This window comes from Dunckerocampus dactyliophorus, chromosome 6 (genome assembly GCF_027744805.1).
Source record: "Dunckerocampus dactyliophorus isolate RoL2022-P2 chromosome 6, RoL_Ddac_1.1, whole genome shotgun sequence".
NCBI classification, from domain to species: domain Eukaryota; kingdom Metazoa; phylum Chordata; class Actinopteri; order Syngnathiformes; family Syngnathidae; genus Dunckerocampus; species Dunckerocampus dactyliophorus.
In genome coordinates this window covers 14,206,646-14,229,899 of record NC_072824.1, presented here as the reverse complement: position 1 = coordinate 14,229,899, position 23,254 = coordinate 14,206,646, and the positions used below count along the sequence as shown (strand labels likewise).

Genomic DNA, 23,254 nt, shown 5'->3' with positions numbered 1-23,254 from the left:
GAGGATGCCAACTATAGAGGGGTCACCAACGTTTTTCCTTGTGAGAGCTACGTTTACAAAATGAAAATGGCCAAGAGCTACTCATTTTTGTAACATTTATTTTCAGAGATTATTTTAACCCCAAAGCAAATACGCTTGTTTTACCAGAACATTAACAAAATGCTGGTGTCCACAACTCACATTTTGTATTTCAGAATGCGTTTCTTTCTACTGTTCTTTCATTATTAACTGAAAACCTGAATGAAAAGCAGGCTTGTGGGCACCTCATGTGGTCGTGGGGGGCTGTGACCCCTGCTATAAAGGGATGACGCTATAGAGAACAGTTGATTACATCAAAATCATGACATCATAAAGTGTCTTAAAACAATCACTTTATTGAGGTATGAGCTGCGCACCCTGCAGCCCTCACCTACCATCTTGGCAGTTACAAGTCAGTTTACATGACAATTTAACACAACTTTCAGACCATTCACTCTCCTTTGATTAAAACCCAGATGTTGGTCCCTAATGTCATACTGTCTGAGGTGTCTCTACACCTTATACCCTGCTGGAACAGCAGATTTTTTTTTTTTTTTTTTTTTAAACACAGCGACAGCAATTCACATTGCATGTTAACCAAAACTGACACTCTTATAAATTTGCATTATTTAAAAACCAAAGTACCATAGCCTAGCTTTGTATGTCACGGTTTTAAAATTATTAAACATTTAGAAAATAGCCCTTTATAGGGTAAAATAGCATAAAATGGCATGAAATCAAGTTGGCATGAACGCTTCAAGTTAAAACACACACCCACACATACAAGTGATGGATCTAACACACGAGAGGTTTACAACAGCGAGTGATTTAGTAATACTAAAAATGGGGTAATTTATACTCATATTGGCATTACATTTGAATGCTACTGCCTGAAGCAGACTTATTCAGACACATAAGAATTGCAAGCCCTCACCTTTGTCACAGTGTCATTGCAGCAACAACAAAAAGTCCATCAGCGCTCAATCCAAAAATGGTCACAATGGACAGTTTTGTCATTCAGTTTGACAATTGAGAAATGCAAGACAAAAAGAAAAAAAGGGCATGACATTCTTCCCAAAAAAAGGCGCTTATGTCTACAAGATGAAGGTTTGGGCTTTTGGAACATTAATGTTATTGTTTAAGATGTCTGACACTGAACACCTCCAGTGCTGGCATAGTCATCTTCATCCATGTAGTAGTGCTGATGCCTGTGTCGCTTCCTGTTCTCCAGGTCACAGTCCTCCAGGTCGGCGTAGATGTAGAGGTCGTCGTCCATGCTCTCCGGCTGCTCTGCATCCACCTTGACCGGGAGGTAGCGCTCCAGCTCCTTCAGCTTGTTCTTTGGGAGGAAGTTGGCTTTTGGAAACACCACCTAGAGGAATAGTGGATTCCATTATTTCTATCCGTGTTGTATGATCTTTGTAAGTGCGTGTGTGAAGAGGTGTCTCTTACAGAAAAGTGAATAATAAGTCGGCCTTTCTCAAATGGGCGGCGGTGCATTGGCATCCCTTCATTGCAGACGCACTTTGTGTCTCCGGGTTTGATCAGTTCCCCTGTGGAGAACAAAGTTTCACATTAATGACATGATTTAAGATTGTCTAGTTCAGATTCACTATACTCACCTGGACGGGAGGTGACGAGGAGGGTGCGGTTGTCAAGTGTCAGAACGGGCTTCTGGAAGCCACACAAAGCTTCTACCAGCTGTAACTCCATTGACATGGTCAAATCCTCTCCTCTCCTGGAGACCACAGCAAAAAGGACATTTAGTTAGAGGTCACTTGTTGTCTCCATATACTAACCTCAGTTATCGGTCGCCCCGGTTACCGCATTTTTCGGTTAACATAAAAAATTTACACAATTTTGCCTCGGTTTGCGTGCATTCCTCGGTTAGTGTACAAAATGGCGCGCATCTTGTCGGTCTTATCATATTAAATGAGTCCAACTGTGAATTCATGTTTTTTTTTTTTTTTTTTTAATATAAATCACAAAACGTCCTTCCTTGTTAGACATTTGTTAGGTAGTTACCCAAAATGGCAACCGGAACTGGAAGTTACGTTGCCCCGTCTATGACGTCATCAGCAGTTTACGCTCAAAAATGTTTCCACAAAACATGCTTGTATAGTTTTACGTGCATAAAACAATTCTAAATGCATATAGATAACAAATGAAAGGGATAAATGAACATATTCATTATATCTTCATTGAACACTACTATTGGTGCACCTTAGGGAAAATTTGTACTTAAAACACATATGCACGGACAGCGCTAAAAACCTTCAGCATTTCAGTATGTGGAATTAAATTATGGAGCGGATTCAGTAGGGAACTCAAACAATGCCCTAAAATGAGTGATTTTAAGAAACAGTACAAGCAGTTGATGTTTAAAGTACAAGGAAGAAGAGACCTGAACCATGGTCCAATACATACAATGCTAAGTCTAATCTTACACTGACTACTAACTCTTCATTTCTGTTGAGTACATTGTCTGTACTCACTCATCATCAAATTATGTTTCTGTCAACTATTAACCCTTTTATCACTTATTTATCATCTTCTTTAAGTCTGCTATGTAATTTCTTTACAGTAAGTATAAACCTTGACTGTCATTGTACCACATTGTTATACTGCCTTATCACTTTCCTATGTATTTACAACTGGTAAAGAGTACATATGGAATACAGGAGGCGAACAAATGTATTGCAATTGATGTGAAACGGATGAGAGGTAAGGTTAAATAAGCTTTGCTTCTTCCTACTCATTTTTGGACATGTGGCATTGTGAATAGTACTGTGTAACTTGTATGCATGTTCAAAATGAATTAAACGATTACCACTGTTCTCAGAGACTGAATGTGGCAGTCATATCAAATACCACCATCTTCCTGTTTTCAGTCACATCAAGAATCACACCTTCTATGAAGGTAAACGCAACCTTAAATGTTCATTTAACCCTTTCCTTCATCCTTTATATACATTTTTTATTTTCTAAGTGTAAAACTATAATTGTAAAACTCTAAAAACGTGTTTTGTGTTGACATTTCTGGCTTTCTGGAACGGATATTAGGTGTACATAATTTCTCATAGGAAAAATTGATTCTCTTAACATCTTTTTTCCATTTCCACCTCTGACCTACTGGAACAAATTAATGACGCTAACCAAGGTTCTACTGTATATATTCATGTGGATATATACATTGGGAAGTTGAAAACATAACATACTGTAAGCAAAATACCTCACTGAAGAAGAGATTATGTTACCTGATGAAACGTGGATGCTCCTGTTGGTCCAGGACAATGATGATGTCACCTGGCTCAAGTCCGGGCTCCTGGTCTCCCTCTCCATGGAACATTATCTTCTGCCCATCTCTCATTCCTGTGCACATCACATTAAACCTTTATTTTCAACATGCACACCATGCAATTACATTTGATTGACTTCTCACCCTTGTCAATGTGGACCTCCAGGATCTTCTTCTGTCGCAGGATCTTCCGACCTCCACAGGCTTTGCAGCGGTCCTTCTGGCTGATTCGCTGTCCCTGACCTTGACAGCTGTGACACACTGTGGACACCTGCTGGACCATACCTGGCAAGAGTTGGTGCACGCGCACCTGCATGCCCGTACCGTGACACGTCATGCACATTTGGGCTGCCCCTTTACGACTGCCGCGACCTGACAATTGAACATTAAATGAGATGTCGATGAGGCCATCTTCTCAAGTTTGCAGTACCACACAGTAAATGCTCAAAATAACACCTCTATTTCATTAACCACGTTGTCTCCTATCGTTTCTGGGTGCGTTGTCTACAAAAGCAAATCATTGCCAGCGTTCTTAGTGTCAAGTCCAAAAACATTAGCATTGAAAGCTGTGGCTGTAGGCAACCACTGGATGTAGTTATTTTATTAACTCAAGACGGCAATAACTATATCTGAAGTACTCTATCATGTGTGGTCAGCATCCATCAGCTTTATGTAACTCTTACAGTAGCCCAGTAAAATAAAACAGAAACTTAACATATAAAAGAGGGAGAAGAAAACTCTGCAACAGCAATATTTGAACCCATGATGCAACGTATTAAAGTTATAGCCTCAGTGCTCTTATCATGAACCACTCGACTACGAGGGCACACAGCTTCTGCTATTTAAAACAAATACTTCAGAGAGAGTGATACAAATTAAGAAGAATGATTTTGTTGTTTCCAACACATTAAATGTTCATACATCACCCTCATAGAATATAACAGCACAGCAAAGCCTTGAAGGACACATACAAATATGTATTCATGCAGACTGACTTAGTGTATTAATACAGATAAATGCTAGAAGCATTATTTTCATTTGCTACATTCATTATGTCTGACACGGAAAATAATCTTTCAATGCTGTTTGATCGCCTTGTTTTCAACCATTTGATGTCTTTATTCAACTAAACCCACCACACTCACACTTTTAGATTTAATCATTTGAATGAAACGTACCGTTACTGGCCCCCAATCCTGTCAATCTGGGGTTTGGGACATTCTGTTTCTGGTTTGTGTGACTGGAATGTTTTTAGTCTTTTGGTAATGCGTTTCCTGAAATGCTAATTTATTTCAAGTTTTGTGAACGTGTTCTCTGTACATTTGTCTCGCCCTTTTTAATGTGTTTTACGAAATGTTCAATTGTTTCAACTTTGGCTTATTTGTTTTCTGAAATGTTAAAGTGTTTTGCACTTCTCGGCCACAGTAACCTCTGCATGCTCTGTAAAATGTTGGTGGCTGCGCTACTCGGCTGCAAAACTCTCGCCTGCTACACATATTGCACTGTTGTTTACTATGAACTTCTCAGCTGTATTAAAACTGGCTGTGCAGTGTACTCCTTACCAACATTACAACATTGATTCTCTTGCAGCTGTGTTGTGCAATATACTTGTTAATAAATGACAATGTGGTCAAAGAGAGCTATGTTTTCCCTTCCACTTTCTCAGACACTCCAAATCATTGCTTCCGGTTAACCATCTGTTCTCTTTGCGGTTTAGGCAATTAAACACCCAGGATATAAATAGAGCATTTGCAGGATGTTTTCTGTGTGTATTCTTAAATTTATATTTAAGTATGTTATTCAACAGTCCACCTCAGTGCCTATGTGTATGATTCTTTTTCTCAATCCACCACGGTTGTCCAGAAATGACTTTCTTCTGTTTCAAATTGGCTAAAATGACTATACAGTAAGGGGGTATTCTGCCCCCTGTGTTAGTCATAGGCTATGCTGTACCTTCACATCTCTCACAAATGGCATTCTTCTGAACAGACAATTTCCTTGTGGCTCCATTGTAAAGATCTTCCAATGTCACTGAAATCTGGTGCACTATGTTCTTCCCTGCAATGGGAGGAAGACATTCGCAAAGGATTATTTTTCCTTTAGTACCCAGTAACATTATATAAGCACTGAAACATAGTGCAAAAGTAAACCAAAACATATATAAATTAAGTGATGTATATAGTATATCTATCTCTATACCTTTTCTCTCTCTGTGCATCCGGCTCCCGCCTCCAAAAAACAAGTCAAAGATATCCATTGGTGATGCAAAGTTTCCTCCTCCACCACCGCCAGGACCTCCTTCTTTTATGGCCTTTTCTCCTCCACGGTCATAAATGTCTCTTTTCTTAGCATCTGACAACACTTCGTATGCCTGTGAGATCTGCTTGAACTACAAAGGATATGTCGAAAACAAATGAAATGAGAACTATACAAGTGAGGGTACCAATCTGGGTAATGACACAAAAACAGCTGCCTACTTCTTACCTTCTCTCCTTCTGTAGGATTTTTGTCAGGATGGTATTTTAGAGCAAGTTTGCGATAAGCCCTTTTGAGTTCATCAGGACTGGCATTGGGTTTCACACCCAAAATGTCATAGAAACCGGTTTCCTTCACCATGTTTGCCTTGAAATGATAACCTTGGAAGAAGCGGAGGTAAAGAATACATGCAATTATTGTACTCATCACGGAGAGCCACATTTTTAAATTACAGTTTTCTCGACAACTTACGATGATACTAACGTGATAATGGACCCCACACCATTTGACGTAACAATGTTCCAGTGTTTAACCTAACATGTTTAGTCTCACAAATATATTGTAGTCTTTTATATTGTCACACTAAATGTTGGGTATTTTCCGTAGCTAAGTAAAAACAGTTGTCTTTTAAACTATACCTCTAAAATAAACACATTACGAAACGAAACAGACACCATTAGTGGTGCAATGACACCCGCTAATCAAACACCGTTACTTGTTGACGTCTTATTTATTTGGATAATCCCCAAAAAGCTAATACACTTATAAACGCTTTGGGCATCAGGCAAAAATAGTCTTTTATCAACTAATATCTAATAGTGTATAATGGTCACAATGTGTGACTATAGGCTAATCGGCCCTGCATGCAATGATAGCACGGCTAATGCTAACATGTTATCTAAGCTACGATGGTAATATTTATAACGTTTTGCCATTGACGGAATTATGACACAAACATTCATAAAACGATTAAAATTGTAACAATCGGCACTAACCTTAATAAACGGAACAATTCAAACAGCCAAAAAGTCGAGTGAAGACATAAAATTCCAGAATGTTCTCCCTGCCATGAGAAGAGCGCTGTATTAACGTCATCACCATGCGACTTAAGCGGTCCACAACAAAGCAGCAAGCGTGCGTGCTAGTTGCTAGATTGCTACAACTCTTAACTGTTTTCGTCTACATAAAATGATAAAATGCCCGTGTGTTGGCTTGTCAGTCAAGAGGAAACGCATAAACCAATTATTTTGCCGCACCTTCAGCCAGTTGTCCTGGGTCGAGGGCCGGAAACCACTATAAAAGACAAAAAATGCTCTAGGGAGCAAGGTAAATACATAGATTCGCAAATTATTTTTTGCCAATAAGTAGCTACTACTGCAGCAGATAAGCATTAGACAAAGTTAGGGTTAATTAAGATCTGTACAGTATACCAATGAAATTGTTTACATTTAAAGTACTAATTCCAAATATTATCCCTGTTCAACCAGTCGAGTTGAAAGCAGAATGCAACAAATGCTTTGTTAACGTTAAACAGGTAAGACAAGAAAAACTAAACGGGAATGAATATTTGCATTTTGCTAAATCACTAATAAAAATGTCGTTCTTCTCATTGTTCTTCCAAAGTTGGGCGTCAACCCCACCTCCATAGACTCTGAGGTATTGGGTCAAGGGAAGGAGGTGAAAATGAAGGCCGGCCAAATGCTTTACGTTGTCAATCAGCTGTACCCCTACACTGTACAGTTCAAGGAAGACAGCGGGGTTCTTTCTGGCAGCTGCAAACGACCAATACAGGTGTCTTCAGTGGCTAAAGGGAGCCACGCAGAGGCTCCGAGTGTGAAAGCAGCCAGACAGACAGAACAATCGTCTAGTTCTGTCAAAGCTGGAGAGTCGAGGGAGGTAAATGTAAGAAACTACTGTTACCCTTTAACATGTTTTTTGTATATTTTTTTTGTATAATTAATTTAACAGTTGTGATGGGTTCCTGTGCAAGTATGCTAATTGAATACCGTATAATATAGTGGCTTCAATTGCAGCGAAAACCATGTGTCAATTAGTTCATAGTATGTTTTCCTCAGATAAATAAGAATTTATATATATTAACTTCTAACAAGTAATTTATTATCATTGAGTTACAGCCTCCGTCAAAGTAATTAGAACCACCTTATAAATGCCACTATAAACTTCAGCTTTACATATGCCACCTCTTACATATTATTACAGCTAGGTTCAGTGGTGTCTTTAAATGTATTATTTATTCACGATTATACTAATTATCCATCCATCTTCTATACCGCTTCATCCTCATTAGGGTGGCGGGGGCATGCTGGAGCCTATCCCAGCTGACTTCATATAGACAAACAACCATTCACACTCACATTCATACCTATGGACAATTTAGAGTCGCCAATTAACCTCACCTCACCTTTTTGGGAATGTGGGAGGAAGCCGGAGTACCCGGAGAAAACCTACACACACGGGGAGAACAAACTCCACACAGAAATGCCCAGGGGAGAATCGAACCCAGGTCTTCCCGATCTCCAGGCTGTTCCTGTATTGGCCAACGTGCTAACCACTAGACCACCGTGCGGCCATACTAATTATGTGAATATTATTTATTATGATTGAAGAAAATCCCTGACAGTTATATTACTATGCTGTTACATTATCTTATCCATCCATCCATCCTTTTTCTATGCCGCTTATCCTAATTAGGGTCATGGGGGTATGCTGGAGCCTATCACAGCTGACTTCGGGCGAGAAGCGGGGTACACCCTGGACTGGTTGCCAGCTAATCGCAGGGCATTATATATTTTTTAAGTGAAACAAGTAAATCTGTTGCAGGAAAGTGTTGGACATTGGAGCCAAGGGCTGAAGGCTTCAATGCAAGACCCCAACATGCAGGTGTTTTTTTTTGTTTTAAATATATCTGTTTGAATTGATTGTGAGATTACATCATCGTCTCGGAATTGTTCTTTTAGGTGTTTAAGGACGATAAAGTAGTGGTCATCAAAGACAAATACCCCAAGGCACGTTACCATTGGCTGGTCCTGCCGTGGGAGTCCATTGCTAGCCTGAAGGCCCTGCGCAAGGAGCACTGCAGCCTGCTGGAGCACATGCACAAAGTGGCTGACCAGATGGTGCAAGGGTGCCTGCATACAAGCTCCCTAAACTTCCGCAGTGGCTACCACGCCATTCCCAGTATGAGGTAAGACATGCTATTACCATCATAAGGCATTTTTAAGTTAAAAATTAATCATTGTCATATGCACACATAAAAGATGTGTTTCTCCTCTTCCAGTCATGTGCACCTTCATGTGATCAGCCAAGATTTTGACTCACCCTGCCTGAAGAACAAAAAGCACTGGAACTCATTCACAACGGAGTATTTTATTGATTCTCAAGGTGAAAGAAATGTGTTTTAGTTGTAATTAGCAAGCAGCCGCAAAGTACCTGTACCTAATAAATGCTGTTTTTTGCTCTTGTGTGATTCCTCTGCAGATGTGATCCGTATGCTTGAGGCAGATGGAAAGGTTACAATCAAAGAAGGCACCAGTGAGTTGTTGAAATTACCCCTTCGCTGCCACCAGTGTTGCAAAGAGCTTCCCACTATACCTGCTCTGAAACAACATCTGAAGTCTCACTTTCCCAGCTAAGAGGGATGCCCTCAAATGCAACACAATACCTCACAGTCACTTTGGCCAGGGGTGTCCAACCTTTTTCCATCCAGGGCCACATGCAGAATGATTTAAGAATTTCGGGGGCGGCACATTGATATTACTTTTGTTTATTACCCTCCTAAAACCAATTCAATGTAGGTCGAAATATTCAAACCAGCTAAATATACTTGAATAAAAACAGCCTTCATCGCAGTTTTGTGTTGGAAGTGACAAAGCAAAACATCCATGTCCATAAAGACAAATGCTCTCTCAGAATATGCAAATGGTTAATAATTTTATGGTTCTTATGCATATGTGTGATGGCCACGAAACAACATATTGCCCCTGAATTGGTGGAAGTTTGTTTACATGAGTGCTTCATAGTTCACACTACAGACAAAGCGAACATTTATTGTATTCATGAAACTGACTTAAATACCTACCATAATAAAGAAATTGTCACTAGTTGAAACATACAGTTTGGCCTGCTATGTGGTGCGGTGTTTTTATGATGCTGATTTTTTTTTTTTTTTTTATCTCGGAATAAGTAGTCATGTTTCAATGGCAGAGATGGAGAAACAAACGCAATGGTTTTTGTGTGCCCTAGTACCGCTATGTACATTTCAACACGTTATGTGTTTTGGGCTGGGTGAGAAATATGGCTAGGCGATCATTTTTATGTACCGGGATAAATTCTTCCATTGGTAAGAAAATGACTTTTACCGGTGTAAATGATAATTTAAAACGGGAAAAAGGCGTGTTTTTCCTGCGACTGCACGCCTCGGCGCACTGTAATGACGCATTGGTGCCTCGCGTGTGCCCCAGAATGACCCAGCGGTGGCGGAAAAAGCAGAGCAAACAACAAAAGAGAGAAAATGAGCATGGCTGAAGGCGGAAGAGAAGCGGAGACAATCGACGAAGAAATTGTTGCTAAACAGAAATCTGTAGTACAGACATGTGGAGTGGCCGAGCGACTCAAACTTATATTACCCTCATGATCCACTCCATAACCAGCGACTGGACTTTGAAGCCATCCTGTCTCCAGACAAGTTTATTTTTTTTGAAGGAAAACACAGGTGAAAACATCGCAAGTGAGTTGAAGGAAGGCATATAGCAACTACTTCTACATTTCTCCACAGATTCGAACTGTTCAAACATCAAGCCATTCAATAATTCAGGACATTTATGCTATTATCCATATCACAGCAATTCCCACTTTTCCCGACATTGCTATTTTTCCAGAATGCTGAATGCCTTTGATCGAATTAGATCAAAGGCATTCAGCAACTACTTCCACATTTCTCAACAGATTCCAACCGTTCCAACATCAACATGGACACTTTCCTGCACATTTTTGTTTTCTTCCCCCCTCATCAGGCTCACGCAATGTCTCCTGACATTGCAATTATCTAGTTTTATTTGCAATACAGATCATTTTCATCAGTAATGAGACAAAGAATCTTGGAAATCTTTTGAACTTTTATATGATGCATATGGAATGTGGTACTGAGAAACATAAATGCTGAAATCTTATTGATATACTGTGAATGTGACTATGATATTATGTTTATAAATATATAAATATGAACATACACTGTTGATCAAAATGTTAAGACCAGTTAAAAATTCCAAGCATTAACATTTTGCATTGTTGGATCTTAAAAAGGTTTTCAGTAGAGCTTTAAAATGCAAAAAGAAGAAATGGGAGTGAGACAACAATTTTTTTTGAGTAATTTATTACAACCATTATATACAGACCCTTTCCAAAAAATTAGAATGTCATGGAAATGTTGTTTAATTTCAATAATTCCATTAAAAAATTTAAACTTTCATAGATTATAGATTCAGGGCCCACAATTTAAACGATTTCAAGTATTTATTTGTTTAATTTTACATAATTTGGGCTTCCAGCTCATTAAACCCACGAAAACAGGAATTCAAAAAATTAGAATACTGTGAAGAAATCAGCCCAAATTTTGCAGGGCATGAATGTTTTAAACTGAGTGTCACACACTAATCATCTACTAACCTCAAATCACCTGCACAGGCTTCCCCAGGTGTCATTAAATTGCTTCAGTTTGGTTCAATTGTCTCAGTTCGGTTCAATATGGGGAAGACTGCAGACATGACAACTAGCCAGAAGACCATCATTGATACCCTTCACAGGATGGGTAAGCCACAAAAGTTCATAGCTAAGGAGGCTGGTTGTTCACAGAGTGCTGTGTCCAAGCATATCAATGGAAAGTCTAGAGCAGGGGTGTCAAACTCCCTTTGGTCTGCGGGCCGAATACAGCTTAATTTGAGATCAAGCGGGCCGGACCAGTAAACTCATTGCAAAATTACATAGAACTAACAATAAGCCCACTTTTTTCCTTTGTATTAGTCACTAATACTAATAATTAGTGCAAAGAATGAGTAAATTATCAAAATGTTTATTAACAGAATTTTCCTTTTACATTATGAACAATATATTATGAACAAGAGAATAACATAAGAACATAAATAAAGTATGTGCAATTTTAACAACCCTTTTACACAGTTAAACATATATTTAAGTGTGTTGTACATAAAACTGATCACAGAAATAGTAACAATGTTCCAAAAACATTTAGTACCAGCCTTGTGGAACTTAAAAACACTGTTTTTCAACATCTGGAAAGCAATTTGAACAAATGAATAACTTTCACAGAAATTATTCGTCTTGCTTGGAATTTGCCCCTGAAACTTGACATCGTTTATCCTGCACAAGTGCATCAATATGAGGCATCATGTCCTGAGAAGCAGCCAATTTCAGAATCTCATTCAAATGCTTATGTGTGAGCTTTGAGCGCAGCTTTGTTTTATTAATGTTCATTAGTGAGAAAACTTGCTCACAAAGGTAGGTTGTCCCAAACATGGACAATGTTTTAGCAGCTAGTGCTGTCAATGTGGGATAGCCTGGTAGGAGGTACTTGTAAAACGTGTCCAAGCTTACAGAGGCAAATCTGTCCTTCAGTTCTACATCACACTGCAAATCAATGATTTCAAGTTGCATGGCAACGGGCAAATCAGAAGCTTTGACTGTGAATGGTGAGCGAAAAACTGCAAAATCTGTTTCGAGTTCGCTAAAAACCTGAAATCTTTTCTCAAACTCCATCAACAGCCCTGAAATCTTCTCTTTGTACCGTTTCACGTCAGAATTAACGCTTGCTGCGCACATATCTTTTAAACAGGGAAAATGAGCAGGGTCACCGCTTGCCACCTGCGTCTCCCATAACCCGAGCTTTAACTTGAATGCACGTATGCTGTCATAATACTGTGTTACGATTTTTTTGCGTCCCTGCAACATTTTGTTAAGAATATTCAAGTGCTCAGTGATGTCAACCATAAATGCAAGGTCCTGCAGCCACAGATGGCACTGTAATTCCTTAACAGGTTTACCTTTTTTCTCCATGAATTGTCCGATTTCATCACGTAAATCAAAGAAGCGCTTTAGCACAGCACCTCTGCTTAACCATCGTACGTTCGTGTGATAAGGCACACCATGGATAATGTTACAGTCACTGAGAAAGCTGTCAAATTGACGATGATTGAGACCTCTGGCTCGGATGAAATTAACAGTTCGGACAACCACCTCCATGACGTGATCCATTCTTAGCGATTTGCTGCATAATGCCTCCTGATGCAAAATGCAATGAAATGTCCAAAAATTACCTCCCCCATTTGCGGCTTGTACTTTATCTCTGAACTTTGTTACAACACCTGCCTTTTTACCGATCATTGACGGCGCACCATCAGTAGCCAGGCTTACGGCGCGTGACCAGTCCGCTCCGACTCTGTCCAGCGCTCCAACGACGGAGCTGAAAATGTCCTCAGCTGTTGTGGTGTCGATCATCGGCACCAGCTCGAGAAACTCCTCTGTGACATTCAAAGTCTTGTCAACTCCACGAATGAATATGGCCAGTTGAGCGACGTCCGTGATATCAGTACTCTCATCAATCGCAACAGAAAATGCCACAAATGACCCCACTTTGCGTTTTAGTTGGTGGTCCAAATCTGCAGAGAGTTCCGAAATCCTGTCTGCCACGGTATTTCTTGTCAAGCTTATATTGGCGAAAGCATGTCGCTTCTCAGGACACACAATTTCAGCAGCCGTCAGCAAGCAGTTTTTGATGAACTCTCCATCACTGTACGGCTTTGATGCCATTGCTATTTGGCTCGCAATTAGGTAGCTGGCTTTCACCGCAGCATCACTGGCTTCTCGGCTCCGGGTGAAAACAGATTGCTGTTTCTTCAGACGCGCCATCATTTCATTTACCTTCTGTTTTCTCAATTCTCCATGCAAACTGTTGTATTTTTCACCATGCTGAGTTTCGTAATGGCGCCGAATATTGTATTCTTTAAGCACCGAAACTTGCTGCTGGCACACCAGGCACACGGGTTTCCCATTCACCTCCGTGAACATATAAGAACATGTCCATTTTTCTTGAAAAGTCCGACATTCTGTGTCTACTTTTCTCCTTTTTGACAAAGACATTTTGCTGATGAGGGTGCGAGGCAAACGGAAAAGTAGATAATGCAATTGTCGCCAATAGACGCTGTACAGACGTTCAATTTTACCAGGTTAAGGTGGTCCTAGTTCCGCCGCAGTTTTGCTTTCATGTTGTCTGCACGTACTAAAACACTGCGCCCCCTAGCGGATAATACAAGAACTACAAATTTTAAAGAAAATTAATATTTTTTTTTTATACAATGCAGCTTTCTTCCCCGGGCCGTACCAAACCACCAGACGGGCCGGATCCGGCCCGCGGGCCGTATGTTTGACACCCCTGGTCTAGAGGAAGGGCAAAATGTGGCAGGAGAAGATGCACCAGCAAAAGAGATGACCGTGGGCTTCAGCGGATTATCAAACAGGGAAGATTCAAGAATCTGGCAGAGATCCAGAAAGAGTGGAATGAGGCAGGAGTCACAGCTTCAAACACCACCACATTCAGACGCATCCGGGAGATGGGCTACAACTGTCGGGTTCCTCGGGTCAAGCCACTTCTGAACCTGAGCCAACGTAGGAAGCGTCTCCACTGGGCCAAGGAGAAGAAGGACTGGACTGTTGGCCAGTGGTCCAAGGTCCTCTTTTCCGATGAAAGTAAAGTGTGCCTTTCATTTGGGAATCAAGGTCCAAGGGTTTGGAGGAAGACGGGTGAGGAACAGAACCCAAGCTGCCTGAGGTCCAGTGTGAAATATCCACAGTCCGTCATGATTTGGGTGCAATGTCCGGTGCAGGTGTTGGTAAACTCTGCTTTCTTAAATCCAAGGTCACCGCAACAGTCTACCAGAATGTTTTAGAGGACTTCATGATTCCTTCTGCTGAGGATCTGTATGAAGATGCAGATTTCATCTTCCAGCAGGACTTGGCCCCTGCCCATACCGCCAGAAGCACCAAAACCTGGTTCGATGCCCATGCCATCACAGTGCTTGACTGGCCAGCCAACTCACCGGACCTAAACCCCATTGAGAATCTATGGGGTATTCTCAAGAGGAAAATGAGGGGCACCAGACCCAACAACAAAGAAGAGCTGACAGCAAGCATCAAGGAAATCTGGGCTTCCATAACTCCCAGGCAATGCCACAGGCTGATTGCTTCAATGCCACGTCGCATCGAGGCAGTGATTAAGGGAAAGGGATTCCCAACCAAGTATTGAAGATTGACATATCGTTTTGAAAGTACCATATTTTGATTGATTTAATGTGATCCTAATTTCTTTCTTTTTTTTCCTGCAAAAACTGAGAAGTAAATGGTGATTTCTTCACAGTATTCTAATGTTTTGAATTCCTGTTTTCGTGGGTTTTATGAGCTGGAAGCCCAAATCACGTAAAAATAAACAAACACTTGAAATTGTTTAAATTGTGGGCCCTGAATCTATAATCTATGAAAGATTAACATTTTGAATGGAATTATGGAAATTAAACAACTTTTCCATGACATTCTAATTTTTTGGAAAGGGTCTGTATATTATAATATATACTTGTATTAGATTGTCATATTAACAACCATTAAAGTGAAATAGGCTGTTCATCACCTGATCAAAAGTTTAAGACCACCGCCTTTAAAAGCCAAAATCTGCAAAAATGTGCATTCAGTGTCATTTTCTGTCAGGTATTCACGCTGTCATGATTTCTTGTTGGCAAAGGCAGAAAAGCTTTCTGTCTTTGAACACATTGTGATTGTTGAACTGCATAAGCAAGTAATCGCCATAATACAGATGAAGACATTTGTAGACGGTCCCTGCGCTCCGGTCTCCCTGCCGGATTCTCACAGAGATCAATATAAGTCAGACTGCACAGAACACGGCTCGTTTTGATAAAAACTGGGTTATAGCTGTTTGTCTGTTTTGCCACGGTTGGAAAGAGGTATGGTTTGCTGTGTTAGAGACATTCACCTGGGATTTATTGAACCCGGAAGTGTGAATATGTCAATATGTTTCCGTCTTTACCACAGTCGATTTTGCGAGGGAACGCAAAACAGTATTGCGTTCCCTCGCAAAACAGTTTTGCGTTATCTCGCAAAAGTTTTGCGAGGGAACGCAAAAGTTCTTTTTTTTTTTTTTACCCATCATATTTTTTTTTCTCCATGTCCCCTTCGGGGCCCCGTACTTGTTTTTGCATTTTGAAGTTCTACTTAAACGCTACTTAAGATCCAACTGTGCAAAATGTAAATTATTTTTCAACTGGTCTTACAGAGTGTATTTACTGTGTGTGATAAAGAAATGAGGCAACAATTACCAGCATTTACATGAAAAAACCCTGCAAATAATTAAGAAAATGCATAACAGCTGAAACAAGCACGCACCGAATTTTTTAAAGAAATAAGTAACAAAACAACTACACACCAATTAAAGCAAACATTTTGAAAAATAAATACCAGGTACAAGAAGTGAACAGGAGATTGGGGTGCACGCATGCTACGACAAATGTTATTTTTGCATGCGAGAACGCCAGATCTCGTAGGGTAAGCCGGGCGGGATGGGAGACCGCCGAAGAGGTGCTATAAACTTTTTACACGCTTTACTCTTGGCTCACAGCAGAGGGCGCTGTTGGCCGTTTTACTTCCAAGAATCCATAGCCAAACAGTGTTAACAAACGGGCATACAGTATATTTAATTAAGACGTCATTAAATACAATTTATTTATTTAGGCTTAACCTTTTTTTCAGTGACGTACCCTCTAACCAGAGAAAAGGCCGCTCTGTGTGTTACGTTTTTATTTTTGTTGAGTGTGTATAAATGAAGAGCATGAAATGAATGAACACTTCATAGATCCTCCGCTGGGAAGCAGTCAAGATCATCTGACCTACTGGTATGAACATACAGGAACAAACATACAGGGCGTCCCAAAAAAATGACATTTGCAATCTGAGTAACCAAGCAAACAAAATTAAACAGGCTTCATGTTGAAAAATAAAATATTTATTCATATAAATTCCAACAACATTCAAACAGATATAAATTTTATAACCAATTTCATAAAGCTCCACAAATGTCCAGTATGCTCAGCGCCTGAGACAGACGTTGTGTTAAACACACTGTGTAGCATGTCTTATGTAATATTCCAGCAAGTTCCTCTAGGCTAGTAGGAAGAGAGGGGGGAAGGGATCACACCTACTGTATTGTATGTATACCAGCCTCAATAGCGTCTTGTGAATGGGTTTTTCCAAAAGCTGGCAAAGTTGTTAGCAAGAAAAATGCTCAGACTGGAGTGATTCTTCTGCTGGCGGCACAGTTCCCAGACAGCATGTCAGGGTTGTCCTGAGCTTCCATAGTTAAACCTTCCAACGCCATGTCAATTTTACCATCCTTCTGAGTAGAGGCCAGCGTGTAGAGCATAAACTCTGAGCTCACAGTCAACGGTGGGGGCAAACCTGCGGGGGGTATGACCTTTAACCCGGATGAGAGAGACGGCTCTCGCACCAGGGATGCCCGTAAGGAGTTTGAGGTGGAGTCGGCAATGCTGTGGTTGCTCCTGTTGCTGTACCTGCGGGGGCGGTTCTGGTAGTAACGGTTACGGGAATGCGAAGAGCTACGAGAGACTGGCGGTTTGGTAAGGGAGGGTCGTCCTTTAGTACGCAGCTGCCTGTGCTTCTCGATGAACACGTGCACTGCCAGGACGCCAACCATCTCCGCCAACACGAAGGACAGTGCTCCGAAGTAAAAGGACCAGCCGTAAGAGTAGCTCTTCTTGTTGTCGCTCTGGCTGGGGTCTCCTGAGTTGGCTGATATGTACACGATGATGCCAATGATGTTACTGAGACCTATGGAGTATGGAGCAGACAATCAGCTGGGGTGAAGCACATGAGCGTGGTGAATAAATGTTATGTAACATTTACGATCACTGACCTGCAGAGACGAAAAGAATGCCTGCTGTGAGGATGACGTTGTACTGTGATTTATAGAACTCACTGGCCGCCACGCACACACCTCCGAGGAATAACAAGCCTACGCTGAGGATGGGGAAGAGGCTGGATGCCCGCACGGCGCCTGAGAGGAAGAGCTGCTTTATCTACAGAGGCACTCATTGGAGGCCAAGGCCAAGCAATCTTAATGACAGAACTCCAATAAGTGTCCCACAACCTCCACTAGATGATGCTGTTTTTCCAACACAATACTTACATTTCAGCAAGCATATTATTATATCTTCTCAAGGGACAATACCATAGAAATCAGTCTTGGATAAAAAGCAGGGTAATCTGTGTGCAGTTTGTACAGAAGTATAGATTTACTGTCCTACAATACGTCAGCACACATCTATTGTCTAACTAGCTGGCAACACAGGTGAGTACACGTTACAGTGAACATGTCCAATTGCGTCCAGTGTCAATATTTAGTGTGAGCAACATTGTTCTAGCACTGCCTTAATCCTCTTCGGCATGGAATTCACCAGAGCTGTACAGGTTGTTCATGAAATCCTATTCTACTCCTCCATGATGATGTCACTGGTGGAGCTGGTTCGACACTTCCTTGCGCTTGAGGATGGCCCACAGGTGCTCACTTCAGGTCTGGAGACATACTTGGACAATCCATTACCTTCACCTTCAGCACTTGTCATCTAGGAGGTGCATTTGTGGTTGTTATCATGTTGGAAAACTGCCATGCGGCTCAGTTTCCCAAAGGAGGGTATCATGCTCTGCTTCACAGTGTCACAACATGTTGGAGTTCATGTTTCTCTCAATGAACCACAGCTTTCCAGTGCCAGCAGTACTCATGCAGCCCCAGGCCATGACGTCGCCACCACCACCATGCTTGATTATAGGCCAGATACAATTATACAGGTCCTCGTTTGTGCCGCCCGTTATTTCTTCTGTTGATTCATTTTATTTTTGTTAAAATGTTTCAACATTTACCTTGATTTTTTCATTATGAATAATGTACTGTATGTATCCAAATGGCCTAATTCGTATTGAAGAAGGTGTCTGTGCTTACAATTTGGTGCGGATTTAAAATTAGGATTGTTAGTCTACTACTTGACAAATGGCAAACGTCTCTATATATTTGACTAATTGCACGTTATCACACAGCTTTGTGGTACTCACGTAGCAAATATTCCGCAGCATCCTGCTCATAATCTGCATCCTCTGCAAAATGATCAATGTCTTTGCAAACACCTCGGAATGTTCCTACAGAAAAGAAAATAATATGAAGGTATTTTAACAACCATTGCTTCATATGTACACTGTTGCGTGGTACTTTACAACATGACATACTTTGACCAATACACCTTGTATGCGCTTTGCCTCTCTAATGGTGACGTGAATAATGCTTAATGGGATGTGCACAGTCTGATGGACTTCAGTATTGATTTCTCTGCTTTGGTGGATGTTGTGCTTCAAAGGACTCCCCCTTTTTTGCATTTTTTGCAATATTGAGCAAAAACATTCCTATGTTTTTCAGGATTACAAGTTAAATTGCATAAAAATTGGTGTAAATTGTCGTTCAGACCGAATAAGATGATTAGTCACTCACGACTGGCTGCTATTCACATGCATGTCCGTTGTGCGTCAACAATTCGCAGTATTGTTATGATAAGCTATTCATACAATAATAGCTAACATTAGTAGCTAAAAGTAGCCAAATCACTATCATTACAGGGATCCATCCATCCATCCATTTTCTATACCGCTTCTCCTCTTCTAGGGTTGTGGGGGCATGCTGGAGCCTATCCCAGCTGACTTCAGGCGAGAGGCGGGGTACACCCTGGACTGGTGGCCAGCCAATCGCAGCATTACAGTTCGGATTTTTTGACATGAAGTTGTATGACATCCCCATCAGCATTGTAGTCCAATAACAGCGACTTACCCCCCACTTGGTCTCCTAAGTCCAGTTCTGGTCAGATTTCTGTGATGAAGAACGTAGTTCCGCTAAGTTGCTGGGGACAATTAAGTAAAGAATTTGGCTTCTCAAAACAATGAAATGTGAATGTGTTCGTCACATACACACGAATGCACAGGCGACAGTGCGCAGGGATACGGCGGGAGAGAAATACAGTATAACGCAGAGCGTTTTGTGAGGTCAGATATTTTTGAGAAGGCATTTTTGTGATGTAGGTATTCCTTTGAACGCATATTGTCTTGAGAAGCCAAACTTTTAAATGTCCCCAGCAACTAAACGGAACAACGTTCTTCATCACCAAAATCCGACCAGAACTGGACTTCAGAGACCAAGTGGGGGGTAAGTCGCCGTTATTGGACTACATTGCTGATGGGGATGTCATACAACTTCATGTCAAGAAATCCAAACTATCCCTTGAACTGACCGCTAGCATAACTGGTGCCCTTGCATGTATTACGCAGGGTGTAGTTTACATACTCAAAGCAGGAAGAGGGCGGGGCGGTACGTTTTTTTCTAGGCAGCTGCTCTCTGTGATGTCACAATATTGCCTTGAGTCAAAATATTGTGCAAGACTTAACTGAAGCTGTTTCTTTGGCTTAATACGTCTTTTGTGATGCCACCACAGAAGGCTACCAATCAGAAGCAGGGTGAAAAAATGCGATGACTCTCATAGAAGCGCTCCATTGTGCCATGCGTACGGCACACATCAGCACAGTTAAAGGTGAGTAGAAGTTGACACACTTTCAGCAGTACACTTACATCAAGTGTCCTTCACTCTTGAGGGATTTTATTTTATTTTACTTTTGCTTAGTCTTATACAATGTGTATATGTGTATATGTATGTATTTTAAGTAGAGCTTCAGAATGCAAAAAGAAGAAGTGAGAGTGAGACAAAAAATGTTTTGAGTAAGCAATTTATTGGAAACAAGCATCAAAGTGAAATAAGGTGTTGGTCACCTGATCAAAAGTTTAAGACCACAGCCGTTAAAAGCCAAAATCTTGGCAAAAATGTGGACATTTTCTGTCAGGTATTCACACTGTCATGATCTCTTGATGGCAAAGGAAAAAAAGCTTTCTCTCTTTGATTGTGGTTGGATTGTTGAGCTGCATTAGCAAAGCCTCACGCAGCGCACCATTGCTGCTGAGGTTGGACGTGGTAAGACAGTCATTTGAAGCTTCTTCAAAGCTCCTAAGGGTTATGGAACAAAAAAGTCAAGTGGCAGACCCCAAAAAATGTCATAGGCCCTGAGCTGGAGGATCCGATATATACAATATATATATATAAATATACAGTATGCAGTATATAAATATAAAGTATATCTATCTATCTATCTACAGCAGGGGTCACCAACGTTTTTCCTTGTGAGAGCTACTTTTACAAAATGAAAATGGCCGAGAGCTACTCATTTTTGTAACAAACCCAAACAAAGCGAATATGCTTGTTTTACCAGAACATGAACAAAATGCTGGTGTCCACAACTCACATTTTGTATTTCAGAATGCATTTCTTTCTACTGTTCTTTCATTATTAACTGAAAACCTGAATGAAAAGCAGGCTTGCGGGCACCTCATGTGGTCGTGGGGGGCTACCTGGTGCCCGCGGGCACCACGTTGGTGACCCCTGATCTACAGTATCTATCTATCTGTCTGTCTATCTATCTATCTATCTATCTATCTATCTATCTATCTATCTATCTATCTATCTATCTATCTATATATTTATATATATATATATAAATATACAGTATATATGTATATATAAATATTATATTGTATTAATCATTACATTATAATATGGAATGATAATACAATATAATAGTTATATTATAATAAAATTTTTTTTTTAAATATAATAATAAATATATAAAATGAAAAGTATTATTATAATAATAGAACATCAAAATTGAAAAAAAGCGTTGTAATGTAGGTTGTTTATAGAATTTTTTAGGCTAAAACAATGAATTACCAAGGATTCCAATTGGGTCCCTATAAAAGCTTAACTTAGTGCAGTGGGGTGTCTCAGCAGAAACTACACAATAAGTATCACCTATTCACCATCGCAGCCGTTAACATTTATTGTGTGTGGTGTCCATCACATTTTATTGTACCTATACTTAAATGTGCATGCTAATAAAAACAGTGGGTATTTGTATGGCTATTCATATGTGTTTTGTTCAATGTTGTTGCGTTATTTTCCTCACAAGGACCTTTGACCTGTGAATCCCTTTCAACATTTGCACACACACACACACACACACACACAGACACACGCGCACACACACACACACACAGGGATATATTGATGAATATGTCCCTATGTACAGTGCTGATTGAACCAGTATTGATGATGTGAGTGCATCACCATGGTTACCAAAACAAAACTCATTGGATGACGATTGGCTAGCGACATGGTCACAAGGAAAAGGGTCATATAGAAAAGCATCGGTGTGAGTGTAATAAAACATACCGTAACACACCGTTTAAAATGTTGTTAAAATGAGAAACTGGGACACCAAACACACACACAGATGCACACACACACGCATACACGTCAATGTCCTGTACACGTTACGTTACCCAGCCATTAAAACCAGTTTACAGCTTAGCAGTTGTGTAATTGCAGGACAACAAAGATGGAACAACCACAAATAAAGATGTTCAATTTGGATGAAGAATTTAACGATGCTATTTTGAATCATTAATAAACAAATCGTTCAATTTCTACTCTTCTGACAGTGTCAGTCAAAACTGAGCATATGAAGGAACATTTTTGATGCCGCTTTATCGTGCAGATGTACCTAATGTTGTGTCTGGTGGGTGGATGACTGAGCCCTTTAGGGTCAAAGGTCAGTTCTTAGGACTTTGTTGAATTTGAGCAGTGAAATAAATAAATAATAGAGAAAAAATAGCATATAAATCCTCTAATGTCTGCTGTGTATTACCCTCAGTGCAGCAGGTCCTCCACAGACCAGAGTGGGTCAGCACCTCCTCGTTCTTCCTGACTGTTTCGTTATCCCCGACGTTCTTGGAGCGGCACATCCCGCGCGAGTAGAGCCAGTAGTCGGTGCCCACAGCGATGGTCATGAGGCTAAAGGCGCAGAAAGCCCCCGCCGTGGTCAGCAGCATCATCATTCCCCGGTTACATAGCCTCATCCTCTTTCCCCTCAAACTGTGGAACGTCTGTTAGCTCCTCAAACCTTCCCCCACAGTGTCTTTATCTCAGCTTGGATCCAATTGGCTGGATGATACTGAACTTTTCTTTGCATCGTCTGTAGGTAAACATTGTGGATCTTATCTCAAAGTCTACTTTCTGTCTGTAAAAAAGGAATCCTCTGAGATCAACCCGCAGCTAATGACAGGCCCCAGAAAAAGTAAGTTACGCCCACTAAAGCATCAACCTCTCACTTTGTGCACATAACCTCTTGTGATGGACGTGCATGACACCCACTACAGCATGGGCGGGTCCTCGGTGGGGGGGCCTGGTGAGATGTCAGTGGGGGACATTTAATAATCAAGTGACAGTGTGCACAATGCTGGTGCCAGCAAGTCATACATTGGCATTTACAAATGAATAATTATACATTATCAGGCTCCCAATAGTGTTTCAACTGTGTGTGTGTGTTAACACAATCTTTTGATCTTTTTTGTAAACACATTTTCCCATAGTG

At 40.7% G+C, this 23,254-nt stretch overlaps 3 protein-coding genes across 5 annotated transcripts; 1 reads left to right on the top strand and 2 right to left on the bottom strand.

Annotated features, from left to right (window-relative positions):
• Window positions 1-354: 354 nt before the first annotated feature.
• Window positions 355-6,743, bottom strand: dnaja1 (DnaJ heat shock protein family (Hsp40) member A1). Its single transcript, XM_054780065.1, has 9 exons — window positions 6,568-6,743; window positions 5,801-5,952; window positions 5,516-5,705; window positions 5,270-5,374; window positions 3,461-3,688; window positions 3,276-3,390; window positions 1,641-1,756; window positions 1,471-1,571; window positions 355-1,390 (listed from the first exon to the last, which is right to left on the bottom strand). Exons 2-9 carry the CDS (start codon window positions 5,930-5,932, stop codon window positions 1,157-1,159), a joined length of 1,221 nt encoding a protein of 406 aa, XP_054636040.1. The 5' UTR covers window positions 5,933-5,952; window positions 6,568-6,743; the 3' UTR covers window positions 355-1,156.
• On the top strand, window positions 6,503-9,688 carry aptx (aprataxin). 3 transcript variants are annotated; one of them, XM_054780068.1, is made up of 8 exons: window positions 6,503-6,898; window positions 7,060-7,106; window positions 7,196-7,228; window positions 7,313-7,474; window positions 8,414-8,473; window positions 8,551-8,777; window positions 8,871-8,974; window positions 9,071-9,688. In XM_054780068.1, the coding sequence occupies exons 1-8, from the start codon at window positions 6,769-6,771 to the stop codon at window positions 9,223-9,225; spliced, it is 918 nt and encodes a 305-aa protein (XP_054636043.1). In that variant the 5' UTR covers window positions 6,503-6,768; the 3' UTR covers window positions 9,226-9,688. The 3 variants fall into 3 exon arrangements, with proteins under 3 accessions (XP_054636043.1, XP_054636042.1, XP_054636041.1); XM_054780067.1 differs by having other exon boundaries at window positions 6,509-6,898; window positions 7,196-7,468; XM_054780066.1 differs by having other exon boundaries at window positions 6,512-6,898; window positions 7,196-7,474.
• A 6,966-nt stretch (window positions 9,689-16,654) lies between these two features.
• Window positions 16,655-22,979, bottom strand: LOC129182749 (voltage-dependent calcium channel gamma-3 subunit-like). The gene is made up of 4 exons (XM_054779214.1): window positions 22,529-22,979; window positions 18,791-18,874; window positions 17,598-17,738; window positions 16,655-17,512 (listed from the first exon to the last, which is right to left on the bottom strand). The coding sequence occupies exons 1-4, from the start codon at window positions 22,737-22,739 to the stop codon at window positions 16,950-16,952; spliced, it is 999 nt and encodes a 332-aa protein (XP_054635189.1). The 5' UTR covers window positions 22,740-22,979; the 3' UTR covers window positions 16,655-16,949.
• Window positions 22,980-23,254: the final 275 nt, after the last annotated feature.

Bases quoted from the DNA above. Each gene is read 5' to 3' on its own strand.
- dnaja1 (XM_054780065.1), bottom strand. From the start codon at position 5,932: ATGGTGAAGGAAACCGGTTTCTATGACATTTTGGGTGTGAAACCCAAT. The intron at 5,375-5,515 runs GTATAGAGATAG...CTCCCATTGCAG, and splicing joins GATGCACAGAGAGAGAAAAG to GGAAGAACATAGTGCACCAG. The intron at 1,391-1,470 runs GTAAGAGACACC...CTATTCCTCTAG, and splicing joins GACTTATTATTCACTTTTCT to GTGGTGTTTCCAAAAGCCAA.
- aptx (XM_054780066.1), top strand. From the start codon at position 6,769: ATGCCCGTGTGTTGGCTTGTCAGTCAAGAGGAAACGCATAAACCAATT. The intron at 6,899-7,059 runs GTAAATACATAG...CTGTTCAACCAG, and splicing joins AAAATGCTCTAGGGAGCAAG to TCGAGTTGAAAGCAGAATGC. The intron at 7,475-8,413 runs GTAAGAAACTAC...AATCTGTTGCAG, and splicing joins GAGAGTCGAGGGAGGTAAAT to GAAAGTGTTGGACATTGGAG.
- LOC129182749 (XM_054779214.1), bottom strand. From the start codon at position 22,739: ATGAGGCTATGTAACCGGGGAATGATGATGCTGCTGACCACGGCGGGG. The intron at 18,875-22,528 runs GTAATACACAGC...TCTTTTCTGTAG, and splicing joins GAGGACCTGCTGCACTGAGG to GAACATTCCGAGGTGTTTGC. The intron at 17,513-17,597 runs GTCAGTGATCGT...CATACTCCATAG, and splicing joins CATTCTTTTCGTCTCTGCAG to GTCTCAGTAACATCATTGGC.